At 35.0% G+C, this 14098-nt stretch overlaps 1 protein-coding gene across 1 annotated transcript in view; it reads left to right on the top strand.

Moving 5' to 3' along the window:
• CDC73 (cell division cycle 73) overlaps nucleotides 1-14098 on the top strand; it is a 126336-nt gene that overhangs the window by 79449 nt on the left and 32789 nt on the right. Inside the window, exons 11-13 of the mRNA XM_003785600.3 lie at nucleotides 6489-6546; nucleotides 12343-12378; nucleotides 12688-12775. Of these exons, the coding sequence (XP_003785648.1) occupies nucleotides 6489-6546; nucleotides 12343-12378; nucleotides 12688-12775 (182 nt within the window). The remainder of the gene's footprint in view (nucleotides 1-6488; nucleotides 6547-12342; nucleotides 12379-12687; nucleotides 12776-14098) is intronic.

Below are 14098 nucleotides of genomic sequence, written 5' to 3'. Positions count from 1 at the left end.
ATCATCCTAACATTCCAGGAATAAATCTCACTTGGTCATGGTATATAATTTGTCTAATGTGCTGTTGAATTAGATTTACTAGTTCTTGGCTTATTCTGTACAAAGAGCGTTTATGGAAAGAAGAAGATTTAATAGTTGGTGGTCCCATTTTGGTTTTGGTACTGAACTGAAAACACACAGACAAATACACATGTATGTTACAAATAATTATGTATGTAATCGTATTTAGGACTTTAACATTTATTTATACATTCTAACATGTATACATACATAGTCTCCATTAAATTTCAAGCCCCTGAGGGCACATACTCTTGACTATTGTTTATACTTCTGTAGTCCCATTTTATTATTTGGCACATATATGCTCTCCCTATATGTATGTGGAATGAAGGAGTGCTGTTTAATTCTCTTGACAATCCTATATGATAGTTATTTTCACCATCTTCACTTAACAGATACATACAAAAAACAATTTACTCAATGTTATAGTGGTAAATCAGTCATTCTAATCAAATGGATTCATTTTAATTAGTGTACATTTATTAAACCCCTGTGATACACCTCACTCTAAATTAATTAGGCTTTGGAGAAATAATAGACAATCTCTGATCTGCAGTACTTGCTGTCTGGCTGGAGAAAGCAGTTAAGAATTATGCAGCATAATGAGATGTTATGATCCGAATGTCGCCCAAAATTCATGTGTTCAAACTTAATCTCCATTGTGGTGGTATTAAGAGGTGGTGCATGATTAAGTCATGAGGACAAACCCTCATAAATGAATTAGTGCCTTATAAAGGGGCTGAAAGGAACTAGGTTAGGCCCTTTTTTGCTCTTCCACTTTTTGCCAGGTGAGGAAAAGGTGTTTGTCCCCTGCAGAGGATGTGACCACAGGCATCATCCTCAAATCAGAGAGAGCTGCTCATACCAGACACCAAACCTCCTGGCTCCTTGATCTTGGGACTTGGTAGGCTTCAGATTATGAGAAATGCATTTCTATTATTTACATATTGCCCAATCTGGGGTGTTTTGTTGTTGTAGCAAAAATGAACTAAGATTGAGGGATTTGATAGAGGTATATACAGAATGCTGAAAAGTCACAAGGGAGAAACATTTGAATTACAGGAAGAGAGGGAATGAAAAAGGAAAAAGAGTAAAGTTTGCTGAGGGAAATCTTCAAACTAGAGGTAATTAGGTATAATAGAAGCATAAGTTTTGGAATTAAAATGGCTCAGATTTGTTCTGCTATTTACTAGCTGTGTGACCTGGGACAAGTCACTTGGATTTTTCAACTTAATTTTTCTTATCTATTAAATAAATATAACATCTACTTTAATCTGTTTGTTTTGAGGTTAGGTGATAACTTAGCCATTTAAGTAGTTATATCTCTGAATTCAGAGAGGTGCTGAGCAAAGGGAAGGAAAGAGAAGATTATTTACGTTCCAATTCCAGGACCCTTTCTGTTTCAAGAGAAAAGGACTATGCTTTCTAAGTATGTTAACCGTTTTCTGTGTTAGCAAATATTGTTGTACATATGCCTCCAGGTTATAACAAGTCTAAAAAATTGTGGTTACTATTAAAATGTTTTACTTCTGATCTTTTGTATTTTTTAGCCTCATTGTAATTTGTCCCCAAAGTTGCTTTTTTGCTTACTAGGTTTTCCAAAACACTCTTTTGAGGGAGGAAAAAAGACCTATTCAGTGTACTTAGAAATTCACATGTTTATGTAAATATTCTCATATTTGTGAGTTCTAACTGTTAAATTCTTATTTCATAGAAATTACTTTTTATGAAGGCAAAACATGCTAGGGTATAGTTCATATTTACATAATTTTTAAAACATGACTTTTGCTATTATTAACATACCAGAAAGGAAATTAGATTATATACTCATGGAGTCTGCATATACATATATTCCGTATGTTTTCTTCTTTAAGAGTTTTTAGTATTTCACTGTTTCATCTAAATTGGACTTTTCAAAGTTAACTAAATATAGTATATTCTTTTTCATACTGACACTTGTTACATTTTTTTGTGGTATTATATATTTTTTTCTACTTGTTTAAGTAACAGATAAACTATTTTGTCTCCCAGTAGCAGAAGATTTTAGAGTATCTCATTTGCTAAAGTAAGGCGAGCAAGGATTGCTTGTAAACAGCATACTTTGTTTTGTCTTCTTATGCTTCGCAAACATGAGTCTATCACTTGTTTTCCCCTTCCATTTTAATTCAGTTATTTCTTTTCCAGAATGTTTCAAGTCTTGGTGAAATTATAATGCTCCTGACTTTTGAAGAGAAAGCAACTTTCCCTTTCCAGTTAGCACATATTATCTGCTCTTTGATTTTTCTTTTTGCTGATACTTTTCTTTTCTGGGCTGGGTAGTATTATTTTCCCCAATCCTGATATCTTAAATATATAACTGTCAGATTATTCTATATTACTGCCAAGCTATTATTTCTATTTCTCAATATATGCCAGATATATTGCTGTGTAGCCTTTTGTAGCCTTTGAAAAAGTATTTTACTTTTATTTCTTAATCTTTAGAATGGAGGGTGATGGGATTGTGGTATCTGGTTTCTGTGGTCCCTTATGCAGTGTCGTCTATAACTTTATTTCACAATAATGGAAATCAGAGTAAAAGATGCTGTAACACATCTTGGGTAGTGTTGGCTAGAGAGTCCTAGAAAAGGCAATAAACGAATGGTACAATTAAGGATCTTCCCATTTTTCATCCAAGAAGTTAATTGTCTACTCTTGTGTCATAGCTATATAATTCTTTATGTATTTATAAAACTCAAAAATTAAGGAAAGTTATACTATAGTGACTTTGACAACTCAAATTTTCAGTAAATCTAAGAAGTTAAAATTAGATAAAATGCTTTCTGTGACAACGGACAGAAATTTGTCTCAATCACTTGAGACCAAAAAAGGTGTATGTGGGATGTATAGAGTGATGAAGTGGGGAATTTTAATGGCTCATATAGTTAAGAAGGGTTTGGGGTAACATAGTAGATATCGTAAGGAGTATTGTATTCCACCTTTTCGTGCGTTGAGCTTCATTCGCTTCTTCTTTTCTTCACGAGTGAAGGGACATGATCATCAGTAATTCTAGGTTTATATCTTTGTAGCCTTGTGGCATCTGAGCCAGGGAAAGGCACTTGATTGACTTTATTAGTATTTGAAGGGATCAAAGTTTGGACTTACTCAAAAGTAGACAAAAATTTCTAAAGGTTATGATTTGTAATGGAAAAGGTTGTTTTCTTTTTGTTTGTTGTTGTTTGTTTGTTTTGCATTACTTACAGTTGCACCTTTTGCCTGACCCATGTTACAGAAGCCATAGTCTTTGTTCATTATAGATATATTTTTAGTAGTCAAGTGTATCACTTTTGGTTCATGTAATTCTCTTTATATGCACATAAGGCTGTATTCTGGTAATTTTGAGCTAGGTCCACTCTATTACCAAAGAAGAGGGGCTTTGAATTGAATCCAGCCAGACTAATACTCAAATATGGACAGATGCCTGCATATGTATTTGATTGATCTTCCTGTTTCTTTTTCTTCCCTTTGTGTTTGTGATTAGACCTTACTCCATAAAGCAGTGTTTACATACTAGAATACAGAAGTGATATGGTTCACTTACACGTCACTCTTGTTATCTTATTATAATGTCTTGTTGATTTATCTTTATGCAGGAGCTTGGGATAAGAAACTAACATTTCTTTAAATTATATTCACTAACATTTCTTTATATTAGATTCCTATTTAATAATTATTTCTTGGCTTTTGATTTCTAAAAAGTCTAGATGTAGTTCAGTTCAACCAACATGTGTTGCGTTACTTATGCTCTGGGCACTGGAGATTACATGTCACCCCAGTATGAACCTAGAAACAAATGTAATCATAAGATTTCCTCACATTATAAGGGTATTAAATATTTGATATGCTCTTCACCTTACTTATGACTCACCTTTTCTTATATTGAAGTTGTACTTTGATGTAGTTTGGAGAAAGATTACCATATTTTAAGCTTGATGGATTTCTACAAAGAATACAATGCTCCATTAAATGAGCACCTAAAATGATTTAAGATTAAATGTACCAATAAATACTAAATGCATAATAGTGAGACTATTAGAAAAGGATATTTTACTGTCCTCAGGTGCCTTTTATTTATTTTTAACTTTAAGGAGTTTTTGCTAGTTGCTGCTGCAGCTATTTGTTGTTTTTTAACAAAGAATGGTTTCTGTGATATGCTACCTGAATGCTAGGAGTACTATTGTATTGAAGGGACAGCATTTTTTTCTGTTGGTACTAATTTTTATATCATTTATTTAAAAAATATACAATGGGATGACCTGCCCTTCTAAATCATTTCACATTTAAAATATTAAATTTTTAAAGAGAACGTAATTCTTTTAAAATATTTATTTAAAATAAATATTTTTAGTAAACATTTCTTTGGATATGTTTCTTTCAATGATATCATGATGCTGACAACTAAGTTTGTGAATTCATCCTAGAAAAAAGTGTATGTACTTCACTGTCGAATATGACTCAGTCACCTTCAAAGTATTCCCCTTGAGAAGCTATGCACTGATGCCAGTGCCTAGTTCACTCTTCAAAGCAGTTTTGAAACTCTTCCTGGAATGGCCATCAAAGCTATTGTTGTATTACTCGTGATGTCCTAAATGTCATAGAAATGTCCTTCTTTTAATATTTCCTTTATCTGGGGTGGGGCACATAGCTCAGTGGGTAGGGTGCCAGCCACATACACCAAGGCTGGTGAGTTTGAACCCAGCCTGGGCCAGCTAAACAACAATGACAACTGCAACAACAACAACAGCAGCAACAAATAGCCAGGTGTTGTGGTGGGCGCCTGTAGTCCCAGCTACTTGGGAGGCTGAGGCAAGAGAATCGCTTGAGCCCAAGAGTTTGAAGTTGCTGTGAGCAATGATGCCATAGCACTCTACCCAGGGCGACATTTTGAGACTCTGTCTCCAAAAAAAAAAAAAAAATTGCCTTTATCTTTGGGTAAAGAAAAAAGCCATTGGGGGGCAGATCAGAGGGAGTAAAGAGGGTGTTCGAATACTGTTATTTGTTTACTGGCTGAAAACCTCTCTCAGAGATAGTGCCATGTGAGTTGGTGCATTGTTGAGGTCTGAGTTGGCCGAGATCAGTTGGCCAATTAAATTTTTTTAAAACTGTTTCTCTATTGATGTTTACTTGGTGTGTTATGCTTCTCACAATCCGCCAACAATTTTGATGCACAATTCAATAAAGTTCTGCAATGTTTTCATCAGTTTTGTTCCTTACGGCTATCCTGACATCTCTTCATCAGTGTGCTTTCTTTCCCCTCACAAAAATGTTTAATCCAGTTGTACACTGCCATTTTCTTCACAGCATTATCCCCATAAACTTGCACTGACATGTCCCTTATTTCATTTCCACTTTTGCCAAGTTTAGCAAATTTACGAATGTTTGTTTGTTGCTATAATTTGAGCTCTGATATTCTTGGAGTAGCACTCAAAAGCGTGCACCAACAATAATGAATGCCACTCAGCAAGGTACCCCCACACTTTGTACAACTGTGAGACACTGATATGCCAATGTTCTAAAACTTTACCGAGTTGTTCAAGCAGTGCTGCCAACATAAGGGCACAGTGGCAAATTTTTCGTTATTATGGATTCATGTAACTCCCTGATATTCATCAGATTTCCCTCTCTTAAGTACGACTACAGTAAAATCTTATGAATTCATAGTTACAGAATTTTCATTTGTAGCTTTCTGTAAAGAAAAATGTGTTAAGAAAAATTAGTGTGAATGATCAGACAATTTTATGTATCTTAAGCATTTCAGTGGCATTTGTTCCTGAATGTGTAATTGATATACTTGGAACACTTAAAATATTTCCTTGTACATAGTACATGCTCATTAATTAGTTGAGATTTGTTATGTAGTTTAAGATACTCTCATCCACTCAATTCAAATGTAATAAATCTCATATTCATAAACGTGATTTTTCTTGAGTATTTTAAAGGCACTGGATTATTTGAAATGTTTGTGTTTTGTGATACACTCCAAAGTAACATTGTTTAGATTTTTCTAATGAGAGATTATAAATCATTCATTTTAAGTTGGTTTAAAGGAAAAAAGTTTATTGTAAAACAGGTAATGACATTTATGAAAATATTAAAATTGTCAGTAATTAAGTGAATCATTAAAAAATTATGCATTTACAGTAACTATGATATGCTGACTGTTTAAATTTATTTTCTGCTAAAGATCTCTATTCCTGTCTTATGATAATAGCATAACAGATAAGAGGTTTTTTTTTCTTAAAACTTAATGGTCATAGCACATTGAACAGACTAATTGAGTGAGAAAAGCAGAGAGTGAGAATAAGAGGGTTTTTTTTTTTGCAGTAATTATAGTGTTTAACTGTTACGTAAAGGAACTTTGATGTCACATATCAATTCTAATTCTTTTAAAGGAGGGTGCGTCTGCTCGTAAGACTCAGACCCCTGCAGCCCAGCCTGTACCAAGACCAGGTAAAAATATAAAACCTGTTTTTTGTTTTTTTTTTAATGATTATAACAGTACACTTTTTGAATATGTATAATACTTTGAAGAAATTGAAATTTTTTATAAAATACATCGAAGGGTTATCTTTCTTCAGACTGTCAGTATTGGTGAAGCATTAGATTTCAAAACTATAAGAATGTACATTAAAATACTTGTTAAACTTCAGTCAGCGTCCTTAATAAAACTTTATAGCAGAAAAAATAAAGTTAAAATGAAAATCATGTTGAGTTATTTATTTTCCTGTCAACCAGATTTTGTAATAGTCTTTACTATTAATAATAATTTCCCTAATTGGATTCAGGGATAAAGTAGATTATAAAACTCTTTGTTTTTGAGTAATTAAAGTGTGTCATAAAAACATTTACTTGAATAAATAAGTGTAGTTTAGTTAAAGGGTGAAAGAAAATTTTTAAGAAAATATTATTACTTTAAGATTTGTAGGAATGGTTTAAAGGGCTGTTTATGTGTATTCATTTTCTCACCAATTCCCTGTCCTAGTTCCATGAAAATATGTGCAGATTTGATACTCTTTTTTCCTGCAGAAGCACAGCATTATACTTTTAATAGACTGATATGCTCCTTTGATGCTTACAGATTCCATATATCTCTGCTATTGTGTACATACAATCCTGTACCACTTTAAAAATGTGTTAAATAGTGGTACTATCAAGTTATTATAGAAAAATTTTCCTCTCTCTTCCTAGTTCCTAAAAGATGGGCCTTTATAAATGCACGTAGATCCCAGCCAGCATGGTATTTGAGGTCTGTTTGAAGTTTGATTTTGGCTTCTGGTGTTTGTTTTATTTTTATGTTTAGCACAATTTCAGTGATGCAATGCAACTTTCTTTTTTTTTTAACCTCATCAGTGCTGTTGAAAGTGAGTATAAAGAAAATAAAGAATAGGAAAGGCACAGGCAAGGATTTAAATGAGTGATCTTCTCCACAAATTTGATGGTATCAGTAATATAGATTTGGATTTGTTTTTATTCACAATATGTTTATGCACAGGCTAATTCTAAAATTATGTAGTTTACAAATACTAAATATTTCTTTAAGCACTTCAAAAGTACCATATTAAGAATGTGTGGGGCATATATTAGAAGGATTTTGTAGGCAATTTCACTATGGCCTAGATCCAGACATACAGATCCCTCTTAGACATGGTTAGTATTTCTTTTTAAGAATGGGTTTGTTTGAAATCTTGTGTCATTTCTGTATTTGAGTAGGAGCAGAGGAGTACATATTGTGCAGATTAGATTTTAACTTTATTAGTAGATTTCTATATTAGAAGGCATCATAAGATTGTAAGGAAGAACAGTTAAATTCAACAAATATTATTTGAATGCCTTGCATGTGCTAGATTCTTTGCCAGAAACTAGGAGAAGCTAAAGGAACCATTGAAAGGAAGGAAGAAAAAAGTGAAAGAAATAGGTATTCACAGATATTCTACCTCAGATGTATAGGAATGTTGTGGAGGCAGTTGAATCACAGATGCAGAATTGTTTGTTTTCTTTGGAAAGGAGGGATGAGAGGTTATGGATTGTCAATGTAAAGATCCCATAAGAAATTTACAAGAGTAGTAGTTTCTTCCTGCCTTAGGCATTTGCCATATTCCTACCTCTTAACTGGACTTTTTGTTCACCCTGTTGTCCTTCACAAGTTGGTTGCTTTTCATCCTTCAAATTTCATCATAAATGCCACTTTTTTTTTTTTTTTGAGACAGAGCCTCAAGCTGTCCCCCTGGGTAGAGTGCCATGGCATTACAGCTCACAGCAACCTCCAACTCCTGGGCTCAAGCGAGTCTCCTGCCTCCGCCTCCCAAGTAGCTGGGACCACAGGCGCCCGCCACAGCGCCCGGCTATTTTTTGGTTGCAGCCGTCATTGTTGTTTGGCGGGTCCGGGCTGGGGATTCGAACCCGCCACCTTAGGTGTACGTGGCTGGCGCCTTAGCTGGTTGAGCTATAGGCGCCGAGCCAAATGCCACTTTCTTTGAGAGGCTTTTTCTAAGCATGCTATCTAAAGGACATTCCTGCCAGTGTATATTCATTTTTGCTTCTTAATAACTTTTATTACATACATTTGTTTGTGTTTTTGTTTATGGTCTGACTCCCCTCCTCTACTAAAAGCCCTTTGAGAACAGGGATTACTTCTGTGTTCCCATCTATTAATAACTTAGCAGAGTGCCTTATATATGGGCTCTGAATAAATATTTCTTTATAATTATATTTGAAGTCAAGCAAAGCAACAATAATGTTATTTCTTATGGTTTATTCTTAGCTTGCAAATTGGCAGTTAGTGCATTTGCATCAGTGCTGGTAGTGGTAATAGAAGCAGTAGCAGTTAGGGTTCAGTATATGGTAAATATGGGCCAAGACTTAATTGGTATTCTTGCTTTAAAAATTCTCATAACAATATTAAGATACTGAAACTATTCTCTATTAGAGTTGAGGAAACTGAGGCCCAGCAAAGCTAATCAGTGTGCTTAGAAAGTAGCAAAATAGGGATATGAAGTAAATATCATCTGAGTACAGACCCTTGCTATTGATCACTATGTCATCCAAACTCGCTAACCTTCACCCTGTTTAAAAATCAAGCTTGTCATTAGCAGGTTTGCCACAGTGTCTTACATAATAGGGAATCTGTTTATAGTCTTTCATAGTTATTTGTAAACCTATAAACTTTATTTTTAATATTTATGAGCCTTTATTATAGTATTATATGTTTTGCCTTTCTCTTATATTGGGTCTTCAGCCTTGAAGTGTCTAGTGTTTCCATAACTTCCTGATCCCATTTGTGGCTTTCCTTCCCAAATCAGTGGTTATTTGAGTTGCAAATTTGTTTCCTTCCTCTTCCCCTTCTTTCTGTCGTTTCCTTCAGTTATTTTCAGAGCAGCTCCTCCTGTCTTCTGTTTATCCCATTAATCTATCTATTTTGCCATCTCTTTATCCAACAAATAACAAATACATACTGAGACTGTATATAGACGGCACTATCTAGCTAATCACATTTATCCATGAGCCCTCTTTCTCTTCTTCTTTCCTTTTTTTTTTAGAGACAGTCTCACTTTGTTTCCCTTGGTAGAGCACTATGGCATCATAGCTCACAGCAACCTCAAAATCCTAGGCTCAAGCAACTGTCTTGCCTCAGCCTCCCGAGTACCTGGAACTACAGGTGCCTGCCACAATGCCCAGCTATTTTTAGAGGCGGGGTCTTGCTCTATATCACGCTAGTCTTAAATCTGTGAGCTCAGGCAATCCACCTGCCTCGGCTTCCCAGGGTGCTGGGATTATAGGCGTGAGCCCAGCTATCATTTTCAAAATGATTTGAGAAAGTTTTAGTAATTTTTTTCACAGCAAGAAGGAAGATGAAAGAACTGTAACACATATATATGTTTTGGGGCTTAGGTTTGTGTATGTAGTTTTCTGCTTTATGTGGCTGGAAAGATCATAGTACTAAATACTGTAGTATTTTATCATAATGCAGTAAGTAGCTCATAGAGGATTACAGAGAACTAGTTAAAGTGTAGTGTTTTGCTGCCTTTTAAATGGAAGTATTTTAAAAATGTTTGTACTGTGTGAGTCTCTTTAAAGGTGGTATTTGTTTTTGAGAATTGATACTGAATTAGGATTTTAAGTCTCTAAATTTTTATTTACTTTTTTAATTTAAAAACCCCAAACTCCAGCTAGCATGTGGCACGTCTAAGGTCATTGATAAAATTTTACTGTATGGATAATTCCTGACAATTAAATATGAAGCACTTGTTATACTTTATGAAATATAAAATGTATTGATCTTTAATTACTATCATACCAACAAATATTTCATTGTATATATAAATAATAAGATACAAATATTTGTGGTTTTTTTAAAAATAATCTCACTTTGTTGCCCAGGTTAGAGTGCAGTGATGTCATCGTAGCTCACTGCCGTCATAAACTTCAGGGCTCAAGTGATCTTCTGGCCTCAGTCTCCTGAGTAACTGGGACAACTGACACATTCCACCACATACGGTTAATTTTTAAGTTTTTTTTTTTGAGGACAGGGTCTTGCTGTGTTGCTCTGGCTGTTCTGAAATTCCTGGCTTCAAGTAATCCTGCATTGGCTTCCCAAAGTGCTAAGGTTATAGATAGGTGTGAGCCACTGCACCTGACCCAGTATTTGTTTTTTTATAACATGATCACAATCAATGATATAGTTATTTCCAGATGATATGTACTTGACTCATTATCTTTATTTTTATTTTTTTTTTAATTTATTTATTTTAGATTTTATTTTTATTTTTTTGCAATTTTTTGGCCGGGGCTGAGTTTGAACATGCTACCTCTGGCATATGGGGCCAGTGCCCTACTCCTTTGAGCCACAGGTGCCGCCCGACTCATTATCTTTAACGTACTCTTTCTTTCCCAGGAAAATACCAGAAAACAATTTTTAAAAGAGAAGGAAATAAATATTTTTTCTGGGTTTTATGTTCTACTAACTCCTTTCTCTTTCCTTCAGAATGGTTAAATGCATTTCCCCCCTCACTGTGTTATCTGGATTTATCTTTATTACATTAGTAATTGGTTTGTTATGAAATTATTTATTTTATTTTCTAGTTAGACGTTGATGTCCATTAACATAGATTTCTAGTATCTGGCAATGTAATAGAGTAGTCTGCCTTTATCTATAGGGGATAGATTCCAAGATTTAGTGGATACCTGAAACTAGGGATAGTACCAAATGTGACTTTGGTCAATCATAACACAATCTTTCACTTACAAATGTAGTGTCTTTTGTATCTCAGCTAAGTACTTAGCACATTGTGGCCATAACTTTTGCAGTTTGAGGTGCCATGCAAAACTAGCATGAATTTTTTTTTTCTGCACAATTTCATGGATAGAAAATTCAGTGTTATCTTATTAGGGGTCCTCAAACTTTTTAAACAGGAGGCCAGTTCACTGTCCCTCAGACCGTTGGAGGGCCGGACTACAGGCCTCGGGACAAGTCGGCTGCTAAGCAGTACAGGCAGCAGCGGCAGAAACACCCAGCAGGCCGGATAAATGTCCTAGATGGACTCCATGTGGCCCACGGGCCGTAGTTTGAGGACACCTGTCTTAGATCTTAATAAACTCAGCATATGATTGTTTTTATTGTGGAGAACTTTCACCTTTTCACTCAAAGGAAGCATTTTTATGGCTTGTCTTTGGCGGTGGCATATCCAAATTGCCATCATCATTACACTTGCACTTTGGGGCCATTCTTAAGTAAAATAAAAGCTGCTTGAACACAGATGCTGAAGAATATCGAACAATGGATCTGATTAACCAAGATATCTACTAAGCTATTTAAGGACTGGTGGCATATAGTGCTGCACTAAGCTGGACAAGGGGAAGATTCACATCCTTGTGTGAGATTTCATCATGCTATTCAGAAAGGCATGCAGTTTAAATCTAATGAATTGTTTCTGGAATTTTCCACATAGTATTTTCATTGTGCTATGTTTTTTGCCAATATTTCATGCTGTAGATAACTCAAATTGCAGAAATTAACTGAAGATTGGGGGAAAATACTATATATCCACTTTCTTTGTGGCTGCAGGTTGTTGAATAATCATGCATTTTAATATTTTTGTGAAGCAGAGGGATTATAACATTGAGATGGTTCAGGTTATGTTTTTCCTTTTTATAAACTAGTCATGTGACACAAATAATTTTTGTCCTTATTGGTAAGTTTGATAATATGATTTTTATAATATGCAATTGTGATTTTCCTCCCCTTTACAGTTTCTCAAGCAAGACCTCCCCCAAATCAGAAGAAAGGTGAGATGATTTTAAACTTCCTTTATGAAGTAAATGTGGATAAACTGGAATGCAAAAGCTAGGGCGATTATTATGTTTTTACAGCTATATGAAATGTGTGTGTGGTGTCTGTTCCTCATTAGTCAGTGCTTAAGGGATACCACTGCTAATTAAGTATTTTTAATATTATATCACTGCAGCTTAAAATACTTTTTAGCTCTAAAGAATTCAGAGTTACTATTGATAAACTTTCAACTTTTAATAGGGAGAGCAAGGGTAGTTTCTTTTAATAATAATATATTTGCTACCTGTAAAATTTTGTCTTTATAGGATCACGAACACCTATTATCATAATTCCTGCAGCTACCACCTCTTTAATAACCATGCTTAATGCAAAAGACCTTCTACAGGACCTGAAGTAAGTAATATATTAAACTGTTTTCATAGAACTTTGAGATATCAGCGAGGAAAAATAGTAACTCAGTACTGCTTATTTAGAGAAAACAAAATTTTAATTTCTGTGTTATAGGCTTTGCAGATAATCTGAAGTACAGTTTTTCAGAACAGAGTATATTCTTTTATATCTAGATCCTATAGGGAAAATACGAAAACTTCTGGCTCATGGCCTAATGAAAAGAATATCATTGTATTAACTTTTAAATGAACTGTTTTGTTTTGCTTTTTTCTTGACGAGCTTGAGGGGTTTTGAAAACAAACCCAGGCTCTCTCTGTATATTTGATGTGTCCTCTAGGAGGAGTAGGAGAGTGGGTGGGACATAATTATCTAACCTGTGCATCAGCAAGTGAAGCCTGTGCCCTGCATTAACATTTCCAGATACTTAACTTTTTGAAATTTTTAATGCCTTTTACTTTCTCATTTCTTTTTTAAATGAATAAAGTACATTGTTTAATGTACTAAATACTAATACAAAACTAGTAGACGGACAACAGTATGTCCACAGGAGAGCAAAACACAGTTGAATTCAAGAATAAGGAGGGGGTTTGATAAACTGTCACCTAACAGGCACAATTAGGGGTATCTGGCACACTTCTAGGTGAAGGTCTCAAGTAACTGGACTTTCCCTAACAAATGAAAACAATGAATGTTGCCGTAAGGGTCTCACGGAAAACCGATGTCACGAAGAATAAGCACGCTTATTGAAATTGTATTTTAAATAAAGGTGACCATCTGCTCGCTCAGGCAAAATGGTGAGCTTCTTTATTTGCAGTTGGCTTATATAGGGAATGTTGTACCTGATTACAATGCAGCAATGACACTGATCCGTTTAAACATCTTATGACCACCCGCCCTATAAGTAGCTCCTCCCTGGTAATCTGATAATCCACCCAGCATACACCTTTAAGCATAATCCTTTCAGTATAACCTGGTTTGACATAACCTAGTGAAGAACGTGTTGTCAGTTATTACTTTCTTTGTTCTTATCTGATGAAGCCTGAGGCTACAGGGGAAAGAGACGATTTGAATGTCTGCCTCCAAATGGAGGAATCTTTAAGCAAAGCATAGAGAAACTTGGGGCATACAGGAGTTTGTGTGCAAACGTCTGCTCCCAAGTAGGCCGTAAATAGGGGGGAGGGTGTTGCTTGATCCTTATACAAGGAATTCTCAGGCTGGACTTCTCTCTTTTTTTTTTTTTGAGACGGAGCCTCAAGCTATCCCCCTGGGTAGAGTGCCATGGCATCACCCTCACAGCAACCTCCAACTCCTGGGCTCAAGCGAGTC

Source organism: Otolemur garnettii, unplaced genomic scaffold, assembly GCF_000181295.1.
Source record: "Otolemur garnettii isolate 467f Iridium unplaced genomic scaffold, OtoGar3 scaffold00016, whole genome shotgun sequence".
In the NCBI taxonomy this organism is placed as follows: domain Eukaryota; kingdom Metazoa; phylum Chordata; class Mammalia; order Primates; family Galagidae; genus Otolemur; species Otolemur garnettii.
The sequence above is the reverse complement of the archived record's forward strand: the minus strand, read 5'-3'. Positions and strand labels throughout refer to the sequence as shown.